This window comes from Equus quagga, chromosome 5 (assembly GCF_021613505.1).
Source record: "Equus quagga isolate Etosha38 chromosome 5, UCLA_HA_Equagga_1.0, whole genome shotgun sequence".
Classification (NCBI taxonomy): domain Eukaryota; kingdom Metazoa; phylum Chordata; class Mammalia; order Perissodactyla; family Equidae; genus Equus; species Equus quagga.
The window spans coordinates 4,649,610-4,664,168 of NC_060271.1; the positions used below are offsets into that span (position 1 = coordinate 4,649,610).

The window sequence follows — 14,559 nt, forward strand, 5'->3', positions numbered from 1 at the left end:
GGTCCTACTAGTTGTGGCATGTGCGACGCTACCTCAGCGTGGCCTGATGAGTGGTGCCATGTCCGTGCCAAGGATTTGAACCAGCGAAACCCTGGGCCACCACAGCAGAGCCTGCAAGCTTGACCACTCGGCCATGGGGCTGGCCCCAAGAGAAGGGTTTTTATGAGCCCTTTCTACCTCATATAGAACCCTCTTTACCTAATGTATCAGTGAAAATGTCTTCCACATAATGAATATTTTACCTTATTTCTTAAAAATAATTTCTAATATTCTTTTGTAGATGGTGAGAGATGAAAACCTCAAGTTTATGAAGAATCGAGATGTGTACAGTAGTGACTATTTCAGTTTTGTTTTGTCTTTGGCATCACTGAATGCTGTAAGTGCTGGTGGACTGCCTCTCAGGGGATCAGAGGCCCTGGTGAATGTCTTCCCCCGGGCGCAGCAGCAGCCCACCGCGCACTCGGTGGTCCGTGTTCAGATCAGAAGCAAAGCAGTCACCACAGTGGTGTCGCTCGCTGAGCGACGCTGCACCCGGGCAGTGCTCAGAGTGTGTCATGCAGGTTATGAGTGCCTGTGGCTTTCAAAATGCTGGCTTTTTTAAGTGCTCTTGTTTAAGTTTCTAAAGAATCTAAGAGTGACCCTCACGCTGAGTGGCCATGAGGTGGTGTCGGTGTGTGCTGGGCTTGGTAGAGGGTCACTGATCCCGCTTTGTAGGCAGATGCCACCAGACTCAAGGTTAACTTCCCAGGCCGTCTTTTTCTTGAGTACCGTGATTATAATTTGCCAATAAGGGGAAGGCTTTCTTAGTACCTTGATAGGTTACTTAACATCCCGTGATCTAAAAGCTCTGTTCTGAGAGGGCTTCATAAAAGAAATGAAGACAACATCTTTCCTTAACCTTTTTAAAAATTTAAATGGAAATTTTCTGTAATTAACTGAGTAGATTTTTCTTATCATTTAACTTTATTATATGTGTCATCATTCAGTTCATAGCAATGTGTAATAGTCTATAAAACTTCTGTGAAAAATGTCCTCTTTTTTCTCCCTCCGTCTTAGACTAAATTAAAGCATCCGTACTATCCTTGCATGGCAAAGGTGAGCTTGCAGCTTGCCATCCAGTTCCTTTTTCAGACTTACCTACGGACAAAGAAAAAACTCAGGTAAGCAGTTGTATGTTTTGATAGTTAAGACAGGAGGCACTGATGAATTCAGTTAAAGTTGAATTTATAAGTTCAGCTTTTCAAAACGTCATTTTAAGTATATGAGGGCAACTACCTGATGTACTCAAGATGTAAGACCTGGTTCCTATCTTAAGGAATTTCTAATCCAGTAGGAAAGATAGATAAAATAAAAAAGGAAATAACTGTGGTGCAAAGCATCAATGTTGTACATCTTTGGAAATTGGGCAAAATCCTATCCAGATACGGGGATTGGGTAGCTCTTAAAAACACTGATGTTCTCAGTGGATTTTGAAAGCCAAAAATAGAGAAACAGGGATCTTTCTAGGTCCCTGGGGGAAGAACCTGAGTAACGGGCAAGATTTGCCTTACTAAACGGAACTGAAAATGACTGACTAGTGTTTTACTCGTGCATTGAGGGACTGCTTGAGGTGCGACCGAGTGTTGGGTGTGAGTGCGCTCGTGGAGAGAGAGGGGGAGGGGGTTTGGGCTTTTTCAGTGGGCAATCACGGAGAGGATTGAACGGGGCAGCGTGTGCAGTGGGAGCTCTGGACTTGGCGTGTTATTCGTCACTGGTTTTCATCTTCAGTGCGTGGTAAGGTGCCTGATGCATTACACGTTCTGGGTAAATAGTTGTTCTGTGATGAGTGAGTGAAGGATGAAGAGCAACTGTGCGTTGGTTTGTAGGATATATGTGGAGCGAAGAGAGACTCGGTGTGGAGACCCGTTACAGTTAGAAGACCATTGACACTCTCAGTCTTCTTTCTCTTGCTAGCACAGTGAGCTTCTCCAAGTGTGGAGAGGCTTTTGGAAGGATTTTTGCAGTCAAGAAACTCTTGAGAAGAAAACAGATATAATGGCAACTTCATTTTATTCATAATAATCAAAGATAGTAAGCGGTATCTGTCTTTTTATATGATTAAAAAAGAAGAAATAATGTGTTCCCTTTTAATGTCTGGCATAGAATTGACTGAGGACATTTATTTGTACTTTTATTTGTGAAATTTGCTCAAGCTGCTGCACATTGCACAGCATTTCTGTTTTGTTTATACTTAGTATTTTCGGGTATGAGGGACTGGAGGGGGGAGGTGTGAGGTCATGTGTAGTATAGTTGTTACACCTTTTTTCCTGCCCAAATATTTTTATTTCATAAAGTAGGATATTAATGGTTGTAGCAATAAAGTATAAAAATGTTGATGGTAGTAACCTATTCTGAAAGTTGGCATTTTGTGATGTAAATTGATTAAACTAAGCAAAGTGCTACAGGTCAGGTGTTTTTTCCCAGTTGAAGCTGTTTGAGGAAGATGCAGAAGATAAAAGTTAAAGCGTAAGACTTAAGCTTCTTCGCACGTTTTTGGGCGTGGGGTAGCGAGTCACACCGCAAGTACCAAAGCGTGCGCAGCCCTGGCTCCTGGGGTGCCTGGAGCTGTGTTAGTCAGCAGTCACGGAGTATTTCACTAGTCCTCCACCCCCTCAAGATTCGGAATGACACTCCATGGGGCTATTTGCTGGGGCTTTCTAACGTCGCTGTCTTTGCTTTTTTAAAGGGTTGACACTGAAGAATGGATTGCCACTATTGAAGCATTGCTTTCAAAAAGTTTTGATGCTTGTCAGTGGCTAGTTGAATATTTTATTAGTTCTGAAGGACGAGAATTGATAAAGTAAGTGTCACAATCTTTTAATTTGAAAGACATTTGTGTCTCTTCCAGTGATTTAATGCTGAAGTTTCTTGTAACTCTTTTTATTTCAACTTGAAATTATTTTTGTGATTGGAATCAATTTTAAACTGTCTTCACTGATGAATCAGTGAGGAAATTATTCGTCACTCCAAAATCATTCTTCCCAAAATCATCTCCATTGAACTAGACTCAGACGAGTGTTGAGTGATTGCGAGGAGAGCCCGGTGCTCACAGGCGAGCACGTCCTGAAGCTCTGCTGTGGCTCCAGGGCTTCTGAAACACAGGTTCCTTCCATCAGGGACTCACAGTCCGGTGGCAAGGCAAAGAGGTCAACAATCCTAGGTTACTGCACAATCCACAGTATTGTCTAACAGTGTTTGGATTCTGGCTAAAATACAGTTTTTCAAAAACCTAATAATATGTTACCTGCAATAGTGTATTTACCTGTGTACCTGTAATAAAAATAATTTGCTTTTTCAGTGAAAATTCAAGATGTTCCAGTCACAGTGAATGTTCACACCTTACTCCCCATCATCCTCGTCAAGTCAGTTTCTCTTATCCTCAGGGAGTTCAGCGCATGTGGGGCACCAGGGAGCACCTGGATCTCTCAGAGTTGATCTCCTTTGTCCCCAGCAGGCTCTTCCTTCTCTCTGCCTCGCCTGTACCTTCTTACCCCTCAAATGTGCCCTGCTGGCTCGCCCTACTTCTAGCCGATGAGCTTGCCTCCTCCTCCCTGAGAAAGTTGGGGTAACAGATGAGCAGTCCCCCATCCCCATCATAGGTGGCACACACCTACCAGAGTCTTCTCTTTTTCTCCTGTTATTATGGAGGAAGTATCCTCTCTCCTCTCAAAATGAATCTCAACATGAGCAAACCTTCTCAAGGAAGTTGCCTTTTAATTATCAACTCTCATTCCTGCATCTTTACCTTCCAGAATTTTCTTCTGGGTCATTTCTGTCAGCATACGTTTGTCCTCTGGTATCCCCAGTTTAAACAGACAACAGGAAATTCACAAATGCAAGTCCCTTCCCGCAGGAGATCACAGTCTGGTGGCAAGTTAGAGATATAATTGAAACTTATGATCCCACATCCCCTTCCTCTCTAGGAACCAGCTTCAGGCATTCATTTCTTTTTGCCTACTTGATGTCTCCTCTTCTCCTTCCTCCAGTCTGCTTCATACAGCAGCAAAGTTTTCTTTTTAAAACAAATTAGATCATGTTACTTCTCTGCTTAAAATTCTTCAGTGGATTCCCATCTCACTCGTGGGTTACTGGAACCCACAAGGCCTTACTTGAAGATGGCCTTGTCTGTCCTTCCAGGCCTGCCTTCTTTCACTTTCCTCCTTGCCTTGTCATTCACTAGCTTGTTGATTCCTTGAACACGCTAAGCTTTTTCCTGCCTAAAGACCCTTGCACCTGTTACTCCTTCCCTCTGGAACACTCTGCGGAAGCGCCTTCTCAGCCCTCCGACGTCCGAGAGGCTGTTCCCTCCGCTCAGCCGTCTGCAGCAGCTCTGCTGTCAGTCTGCTCTGTTTCACTGTCTCCCCCTCAGCTTAGGCTTCTTGAGGGCAGAAGCTGCTTCTCTTTGGTTCCCTGCTGTACACAAAGCGCCTGGCAGGTAGTAAGCACTCAGATATTTGTGCCTGCATATGTGCATGTATACATGCGTATGGTTCATAAAGAGAGAACAGTAGATGTTTCTTTGCGGTTATCTGCCATCCCTTTAGGTTTGCGTTAGAGATCACCTTTCCCCCGTTTTTCTAGTTTAATTCCAAAATGTCTTCCCGATAGAAGGACTCGTGAGTTTTGTGTTAGGCACTAGAATGTCATAGAATCATCACCCGTTTGGAAGGAACATGGCAGATATTTAGTTCCTTCCCTTATAGCCAAGTAGGTTTGCTTTTAAATATCTCCAGAGAAACTCAGTAGCTTCCTTTTGTGTAGTATGTTTTGGTTTCTTAGAATTCCTGATGGTCAAGAATCCCAATGAATTCCCTAGTCTCAATTTTTCTGGTAGTGTTTAATATATTTTGTCTCTTTCTTTATATAGCCCAATTATTCATAACTATCAAATGCTATGATTTCATATTTTTGAAGAATTAATATTCTTCTCTCTCTAGTTACTTATTTAGAACTTTCAAGATAACTTAGGTTATCATTGTTACAACTAAAAAATAAATATCTATTGTCCCAGTATTTTAGTAACTGAGTGTGAAGAGAGTGCTCTCTCTCAGTTCAGCCCCTCAGGAGAGTCCTTTTTTAAAGCAATTTTTAAATGTAATTATAATTGTAAAAAATGAAATTAGTAGTACATACTGCTTGCAAATCATCTAAACAAAGTAAAACTTGACCTAAAGAAGTTAAAACTACTAACATGAAGGGTACTTTACATCTTTTAAAAGTTTTTTGTTGTGGAAAATGTTAAACATACACCAAAATAGACAGAGTGACGCACCCGTTCGCCAGCTCAGATGGTCGACGCTTTGCCAATCTTATTTACCCAGATTTCAGACGGCATATAATTTCACTATAAATGTTTCAGCATGGATCTCTAACAGGTAAAGATTTTTTAAGAAAAAAGATACAAGTGCTTTACCATTATCACACTAAACAAAAATGACAATAATCCCTTTGTATCCTCCTACACCTAGGCCGTGTTCAGGTTTCTCCTGATGGCTCCAAAGTGTTATTCATTGAGTTTGTACAGCTCAGGGTGCAGATGAGCTCTACATGGAGCGTTTGATTTGTGTGTCTCATAAGACTCTTTTAATCTGTACTCATTCCTTTTCCTCATCAGCTCCTTTTTTGTCATGCCATTGATTTTGCAGGGAGACTGGTCATTTGCCCTATAGGACTCCCCATATTCTGGTCTCATTTGCATTCTCATGGTGCTTCCTGATATCTGTGATTGGAAATGCGAAGCACCCCCAAAGATATTCTTTCTGAAAGAATTGTGCCTGAATCTGATCAAGCCTCTAGAGCTAAATATTATAAGATTACTTGTTAGCTTTTAAACTTTCTTCCAGTTGCCACTTAGAATCTTAGAGGATTTTGAACAGGGTCTTATCTAATTCGAATTAGGTCACTAGTAGCATTAACAGTTACACAGAATGAACAGAAATGCAGTGACCTCAGAAAGCTCCACTCTCATCTTCCTTTTGGGAGAAAGAGGGCAGGGTTGTCAGCATCCTCTTGAGAGAGGAGGAGGGAAATGGAGATGCTCCACCCAAGCAGAGGCGAGAGCAGCTGTTGCTGCTGAGACCTGAAAAGAGTGCCTCAGGACAGTCGTGACTTGGGTCATCAAAATTATGTCGTACAGTAGTGTCCCCCCTTAGCTGCAGGGGATGCGCTCCAGGACCCCCAGTGGGTGCCTGAAACCATGGATAGTACCAAACCCTATATATACTACGTTTTTCCTATATGTCCATTCCTATGATAAAGTTTAATTTATAAATTAGGCACAGTAAGAGATTAACAACAATAACGAATAATAAAATAGAGCAATTATAACAGTATACTCTAATAAAAGTTACTGTAGATCTTAGCAACCTCAGTGCATGATTTTTTTTCTAAGTCAAGAACTTTTGCCTTTTCATTTAAAGGAACCACTTTACAGCTTCTCTTTGGCATATCCGAATTGCCACCGTCACTACTCTTGCACTTTGGGGCCATTACTAAGTAAAATAAGGGTGGCTTGAACACAAGCCCTGCAATACCTCGACAGTCGATCTGATAATCCAGACGCCTACTAAGTGACTAACGGGCCGGTAGGGTATACCGGGTGGATCTGCCAGACAAAGGGGCGGCTCGAGGTTTCAGCAGGCTACTTAGAATGGCACATAATTTAAAACTTAGGAATTGTTTATTTCTGGAATTTTCCACTTAATATTTTCAGACCTTGACCACAGGTAACTGAACCTATGAACAGCGAAACTGCAGATGAGGAGGGACTGCTGTGGTTAAATCTTTCACACGAAAGAATAAGAATTTTCTGTGAAGAAATGTTAGAAACGATAGATGGATTTTCACTTTGCTAATTGTAATGTGGGCTGTCATGTCCAAGCGAGTGTAGAAAGCAGAGAAAGAACAGCTGAGTGGGGGGAAGTGCGCGATTACCTGGTTGCTGCATGGCCACCGGCGCCAGAGAGCGGGAGCCCCTGCCTGACCGTGCCCTCCGCCGCATCTGAGGCTGCCCCCCACCCCTGCCGAAAGGGGCTGGAGTCGGTCCTGCACGGCAGCGTGTAGTGTTGTACCTGACATAACTCAAGAAGTGCCACATACAGCGGAAATGCCTGGTAGCCTTCACCTGCTGTCGTTGTCGTCATCCCCACAGAAGAAGGAAGGAGGGAGCAGGTCCTCCTCTGCCTCAGCAGATTCTAGGAGGGCTGAGAAATAAGTAAGGGGAGGGGGTGGAGGAAGAAAAGTAAAAGGACGGAAATCCAGGTGCACAGGGCGATTAGGAGGTGCTGTCTTGACTGAGAACTTGAACTAGTATCTTACTCTGAGAAATTGAAGGGTGCCAGGGAGAACTCCTCCTGAGTGAGTAGACTTTATAACGTTTCAGGTTCTTTGCTCTCGTATCACTTTAAGTCCAAGTTTGCCCTTGTACAGATATTCATCTTGGGGAAGAGAGGAAGAAGCAGCAGAAAAAAATCTGCTTTTCAGCATTCAGGGGTCTTGTTTTCCTGTTTGGCTTCCTTCCCTCACTCTGGCTCGTGGGTGTGTGCCAGAGCTCTCAGGAGACTCGAACCGCATCTCCGAGGAACCTTGCTTCTTAGCGCTTCGGTGGCACCCGTGTGGGGAAGGTTGCATTTTAGAAGTCTGTCTTGCTTTTTCACACCACGTTTCTCTCTGTTGTAGGATTTTCTTGTTGGAGTGCAATGTGAGGGAAGTACGAGTTGCCGTGGCCACCATTCTGGAGAAAACCCTAGACAGTGCCTTGTTTTATCAGGATAAGGTCGGTCCCCTTTTTAAAATTTTATTTGTACATTCTGTTTTTACCGAATTTTTTAAATTGCACATGATGAGAAAGCCTGGGACTGGAGTGACTTTGCCACATCACGTGTCTTCTGTGAGCTGACCCTCTGACCAACGCCAGGTAGCAGGCATTCTGTCCTCCCCTTGTATCCCAGAAGTCAGGGCAGGCCAGGAGTTGAGGTCTGCATTGGTCTGTTCAGGATTTTCTCTCTAGAACACCCCCGCTTCAACGTCCTCTCTCGAGAGTTTGTGTGACATCCCTCTGCACCCAGACTAGCCCAGTCTAGAGACTTACTCTAGATCAGCAGGCCTTTGGAGCACCCCCGGCTCTGTCTCAGTCCTCAGGAGCTGTTTCCGTGGCCGAAACCTTTGATTGGTAGCCAAACCAAGTAATACCATCCATCCAGGGGCAATGGCCAAAATAGTTCCTTCATTGGTCTCCATTATTCCCTAATCTTTGTTCCTCTTCTTCTGAACTTCTTCTTTGTAACCATATTTTCTGCAGCGTATTTTCTGATTCACAGTTCCACACATGCTAAAACAAACCGTGGTGTTTATTACCATCCTCAGTCCCCCCGAATTGTAAGTCTTAGGGAAATAAATGACATACACCGTAAGTCTGATTATTTAATCTGTTATTAAGTCTTAGCAAAAACAGCAGTTACTTTCCGAGTTTGCTGTTTAAAACAGCTGACACTACATGGAAAACTTTGAAAAATGTTATTTTAAAAATTAATTGGCTCCTCATAAACATTGGCTGGAAACAGTGTGTCTCAATGAACTAAATGCAAATTCTAGGAATTGCTGCTTCAAAGTCAGATGTGGGCTTTGCTGTTCAACCTTGAGCAAGTCCTGTAAGGAAGATATTAATCCAGAAACGGGGCCTCGCACTCGAGCACTTAGTTCCCTCCACATCACCTGCCCCAGGGGTGCACCGTTAGCCCAGACAAGCTCAGGAGCTTCGCTCAGTCCAGAATGAAGAAGGAGGTCAAATATGCCCTTTAGGAAGGACCCGGAAGAAGACTGTCTCTCAATTCCAGGAATCACGGGGAAGTTGAGGTTTACATAGGTGGTGGTTTTCAGTCGGTTTAAATAGCAGAACCATTTTTCAAACAAAACCTCCCCCAGAATATATAAAATAGGTCACTGGTTTCTGCTTCGGGCAGTTTGGATACCACTGCTCTGAAATTTTTGAAGACATTTAACGTAAGGACCTTCTCACTCTCCCGCTTCCTCCCAGGTACCAGCCCAAACAAAGGATAAAGGCAGAATTAGTGCAGTCTCCCTGCAGATGGGGTCAGGCCGCAGCGTCTCACCCCACCAGCCTCTAAAGGCGGGACCGCAGATGGTAGAAAGGGAAGGGCGTGGTGGAGGGCCTAAGCGTGGACGCCGTTTGCCTCAGTAAATCCTATTGGACATCCAGCTCGTGTGTTTTATGTCTGTGCTCCCCCTGGTAGAAATGGTGCCTCTTGCCACCCACTTTATATTGTGAAGTAGTTTGAAAGTGAAGGGCTACATAAACGGCAGATGTCACTGTGTGTGTGATGGGTGTGACAGGATGGGTGGGAGTTTTTCAGAAGTCCACGAACACCATCTTCAGAGGAGTGAACTAATAGCAGTAGTGAGCCTGGTCTTAATTCTCAGATCACAGATGAATTTTTCAAGGACTTGTCCAAACATAGTTGGGGTGGGAGGGAAAGAAGAAGCAATGGGATAACCAAAATGGTTCTAAACAGATGAAATGTTTCTCAAAGCTTTCCATGAGGCGTCAGCGGGCTTTCAAGTAAGTTCTCAGTTGAGTCGACATTACCGTTGTCATTCTGTCAGGCGTTGCTCTCCATTCGCTCCATTGGCTTGATTTAGCCCCTCTGCCTGTGTCTGTGTTTTTTATTCTTTGCATCTGTGGTTATGTGAAGAAGTAGCATAGTGGAGGGAGGGACTCAGAACTATGTTTCCCCAAAACCCCCTGCCTTTTTTTAAGAGACACAAGGAAATCGGCTCTGGAGAACATGCGCCCATCAGGCGGTAGAATCGTGCCCTTGAGTCTGAAAGCTAGGAATCAAAGCTAGGCTTTCCTTTTAATTATTTCTGCAGTACAGTCTTCCCCTGAAGGTAAAACTGGTAATTCTGTTTTTGCTCTCCAAAGCGTACATCCATCTGAATCTGAGACTGGATTGTATCAGTCACACTTTCCTTTTGTTCTTACGGTGATTTACTTCAGGTTAATCCTGTGACAAATGTCCATCTTATGTTCTTTTTCTTTATGTAATTTCATCTTTCCTCTGACCAGTTAAAAAGCCTTCATCAGTTACTGGAGGTACTGCTTGCTCTGTTGGATAAAGATGTCCCAGAAAATTGTAAAAACTGTGCTCAGTACTTTTTTCTCTTCAATACTTTTGTACAAAAGGTAAATTTTTTTTCTATTATCTTTTCCTAATACAGCAGATTTATAATCTAAAGGAGTTTTATATATGGAAAAAATTTAGACCAAATTTAGGTCATTGTAGGGTCTATGTGATATGGTTTTATGAGTGTTTCTTCGTAAAAGTCTTAATTCGTGGGTTAAAATTACTTGCAGGAGTTCTGATACTGGTAGGTATAGTTACTCATGGAGAGCAGTGGAAGTCTGCATTAAAACTGGTGGCTACTGCACGTTTAGTAGCCATGCTAAAGCAGCATGAGGCTGTTGAAACTCAAGAGTTTTTCAAATTAGATTTTTAACAAGTTTTTCTATATGTAAATTATAATATTTACTGTAATATTTATATGTAAATTTATATGTATCTATATATGTATTTATATCTATAATATTTATATGAAAAATATAATACTTACTGACTCTTAAAACTTATTTAACTGTGTTTTTAAAACAAGTTTTTGTCTGGATAATAATGTAATCTGTCACTCTCACTGTCCCTGACAGCAGGGGCTCCGGGCTGGCGACCTCCTTCTGCGGCACTCGGCCCTGCGCCACATGGTCCGCTTTCTCCTGGGGCCCGCTCGGCACAGCAGTCAGGTGAGGCCTCCTGTCCGAGCCCGAGGGGCGGCCGTGGGCTCACAGCCACTTGGTTTCTCTTATTAGATGATAAATATTTTTAATTTCCTGAGTCCAGGTACTAGTGCCGTGTAGACTTGGATGTTCTTTGGAGTTCAATTATTTTTACAGCTTTCTCATAGGATTTAGTCCAGTAATAACCCACGGAAACAACTAAGTAGAATGTCAGTCAAAATGTGAAGTGTCAAGTGCCGCGGGAGGAATGGCGGGCTCTGAGTGGGTTCTAGAGCCTTCCAGGACAGGTGGTGCTGGCTCCTCCGCTTGCTCTCTGGGACCGTGAGTAAGGCTGCGCTGGTGGCAGTTGCTCAGTGGGATGCTGAGAACAAGGCAGAAGGCAGCTGTGAAGTTGCACAGTCACACACTGAAAGGTGTTGCTGCGAACATAATACTTACATTCAGAAAATGAAAGGGAAGTTGCTTTGTAATAATAGGGTTGTGTAAATTGGATGTATCTGAAAATGACTCTCCTGTTTGAAGTTCCTATGTTGGTATGTTTCTCCCATCCATTATATTTCTGGTGTCTATAGATTTAAAGTACAAAAAGGTGAACATAGAGTAATGATAAACTCTCTTTATAGAATACCTTTTATGTGCCAGACGCAACTGGCCCCTTCGTGTGCTACACCACAATATGTTCAGGGACATGAGCAGCTTCCTCCCCGTTCTCAGGTGGGAGTTAAAGCGCAGAGAAATTAGGTGACTTGTCCAAGGTCACGAAGCTGAAGCGTCTGGAGCAGCCTTCAGACCCAGCTCTGATTCCTTCCGTATGTCAGGCCTGCGCAGGGAAGTGTTCCTTTCTTGGGTGAGGGAGACGGGCTTGCTGCTTAGGTCTCCTCTCGGCTTCCTGTTGTCCCGCCATGCTGCTCTGACGCCTCCATGTTAAAAAGACCAGCACTGAGACCATGGCGTGCTGTTCTGTTGAGATTTGCAGTGTCCATTTTTCACATCATGCTCCTCTCTATCAGGGGCTCCATTGACACTGATGATGGATTTAAATTCAGTGTCATTTAAATTATATTTAATTAATATTGTTAGATCATATTTAATATTGTTTTGCATTTATGGAGCAGATAACATTGAAAACAGTTTCACTTTTAATGTTTCATTTGGTCCTCACAACCCCAAGAGGGGCAGAACAGGCAGCTTATCTCTGCTGTTAGACCAGTGCAGGCTCGTTACGGTAGAGAACTCTCCCACGTCCACACAGCACGGTGGCGGCAGCGGAGGCCAGGCCTCCAGATCGCCAGCCTCAGGGGCTGTCCCCGTTATGCTGAGGGACAGGAAAATTACCTGGCACATGGAAAGCACTCAGTGCCTAAACTGAGCACGTGAATGGATTTGTTTTAGAATATGAGTTCAGATGTCTCAGAGCACAAGCACTCTTCAGCCAGTTTAAAACCTGTGACATCTTGTACTTTGACCTCTTCTACTGTCAGGCATGAAGAAAGAATTGTGCCCAAGATATCATGAACCAGCACATCCTTTCCCTTCCTTTTCATGTTGTTTCTAACCAAAACGCTAGTGTCCTCTTTATTTTCTCGGAGAACAGATCCGTCGGTGGAGTTCCGCACAGGCACGAGAATTTGGGAACCTGCACAACACGGTGGCGTTGCTTGTTTTGCATTCAGACGTCTCTTCCCAAAGGAACGTTGGTAAGATTTAACATGTCTTTAATACACTAGAAAGATGAAGAGATACTGAATTTGTCAGTAATGCGTGGAGAGTAATAATGTTAGTAATTAAATGGATATTACTTATTTCTCATTTGGCTATTGGATATTTGAGGAGGACTTAAAATTTTTCATTTTAATTCATGTTAAACTTCACCCTGTTTTACTAGTTTGTCACAAGAGAAAGTCAGTCATTTATTGGAATGGGAGGGGGCATGTATGAAAATTTTTTAAAAGCCCTCTAGGATTAACGGCCAGTTCGGAGTTTGTTCATTCCTGTCATTGGTACAACTGGTCTGGTGGCAGAAAGAGCCAAGGTGTGGGTTGGAGTCTCCTAGCTGTGTGGACTTGACCAAGCCACCTGACCTTTCTGATCCTCAATGCAAAATGGAAATATTTAAAAATGTAACCCCCCAGATGTAATGAAGATTAATGAGATAAAATGTCAAAGTACTTTGTAAAACTAAAGAGGCTCAGATGTAAATTATGTCATTGAAATGTGTTTGAATGTAAGATGTCGTTGATAGCATTTCCTATTCTGTCCTCCAGAACTAAGAGCTCAGTCCCCACTCAGTGTGGCTAAGACAGTTGTCTAGGTCATTATCTAGTATCCTACCCTGTGTGTACTGTGTGTGTGTGCTGTTCCTAGGCCTTGTCATGGCAGCACCAACAACAGTAACGACAATAATACGACAAAGCCGCTGAACAGCACTGAGAGTTTCTGTGCCGGGCCTTTCCCTGGGGCTTTCTGTTTACTGTTTTTAGTCTCTGCAATGAATCTATGAGGGGTGTTATCCCTTGTGTGGATGAGGAAACTAGGACACACAAAGGCTTGGTGGCTTTCTCAGTCTCCCAGCTAGTAAGTGGCAGAGCAGCCAGTGGACTGGAGGCCTCTGAGCCACAGCCTGTGCTCGGGTCTTCCTGTCGTGTGGCTGGGAAGACCTGACAGGCAGGAAACTAGGTGGAACCACAGCGCACCCCTCAAGTCTGGAAATGCTTGTTGGCTCCGGAGGGGCCTTGGGGGAGCGCTTGGATGGTTGTGAGTAGAGTGTGCTTCCTAAACGCCAACTCAGACATCTGAAAAGAGAGCTGCCCAGTCCGTGTGTTCACACAGGTTGATGAAAGAAAAGGAGAGCGTGAGTCCTTCTTTTTCTGGCAAATGGGGTGACCCCTTCCATAGGAGTTGATTCTGCTTAGCAGAGGTGGTGTTGGCCATTTTTTGACGATAGTCGTTTGAGCAACAAAAGTGTCTTGTCCAGTGTCTCTTCAGAGGCACTTTGGACATTTTTTTATGTACTGCTTATATTTTTACTTCATTGGAAGCTTGTCCTGGCGGGGATCGCTAGGAGTCTGGATCCTCATAGTCGCACCTACAGCTTGGGCGTATGTTGGAAGAAGGAGGTGAACGTCGTTTCGTGCCTCCATGTCTGCCTTCCCCTCTTGCGTGTGAGAGCAGGTTGTGGGTCGTGCGCCGTGTGTGTGCATCTTGAGAGAATCGCGTCACCTCGTAGTCGTCCGTTTCATGAACTGGCCTCAAGCGAGGCGGCTTCTGTTCCTTTGTCTCCCAAAGCTCCCGGTATTTTTAAACCGCGGCCCCCGGTCAGCGTTGCCCCCGCCGGCCCCCTGCTGCCGCTCCACGAGGAGGTGGAGGCCCTGCTGTTCTTGTCTGAAGGGAAGCCCTACCTGCTGGAGGTATGTACTTGTTCTTCTGAAGCTGTTTTCCTTTTCCATAAGTATTTTCTCCTATTTGAGGAAAAACACCTTTTGTTATTAGTTATATTTTGCATGTTACTCTGATGAAGAAGAGTATTGTTAAGAGAAGAAATGATTCTTTCAAATTAATTTTTCTTCCTATGTATATGTCAGAAAGAAATAATCAGTTGGAGAGGATGTCATCAGTCCTCTCTGCGACCAAGAATTGGGCCTCCAGGGCCAGGCCAGCTGATCACCCCTCCAGATCCCAGGAGGAGGTCAGCGGCGCTTCACCAGCACAATTCCTCC

General features: G+C 43.9%; 1 protein-coding gene across 1 annotated transcript in view; it reads left to right on the top strand.

Annotated features, from left to right (window-relative positions):
- Positions 1-14,559, top strand: part of USP24 (ubiquitin specific peptidase 24) — a 139,040-nt gene that overhangs the window by 109,998 nt on the left and 14,483 nt on the right. The window contains exons 53-60 of the mRNA XM_046661124.1: positions 281-376; positions 1,057-1,160; positions 2,726-2,839; positions 7,717-7,813; positions 10,124-10,240; positions 10,757-10,849; positions 12,438-12,540; positions 14,129-14,250. Coding sequence (XP_046517080.1) covers positions 281-376; positions 1,057-1,160; positions 2,726-2,839; positions 7,717-7,813; positions 10,124-10,240; positions 10,757-10,849; positions 12,438-12,540; positions 14,129-14,250 — 846 coding nt within the window. The remainder of the gene's footprint in view (positions 1-280; positions 377-1,056; positions 1,161-2,725; positions 2,840-7,716; positions 7,814-10,123; positions 10,241-10,756; positions 10,850-12,437; positions 12,541-14,128; positions 14,251-14,559) is intronic.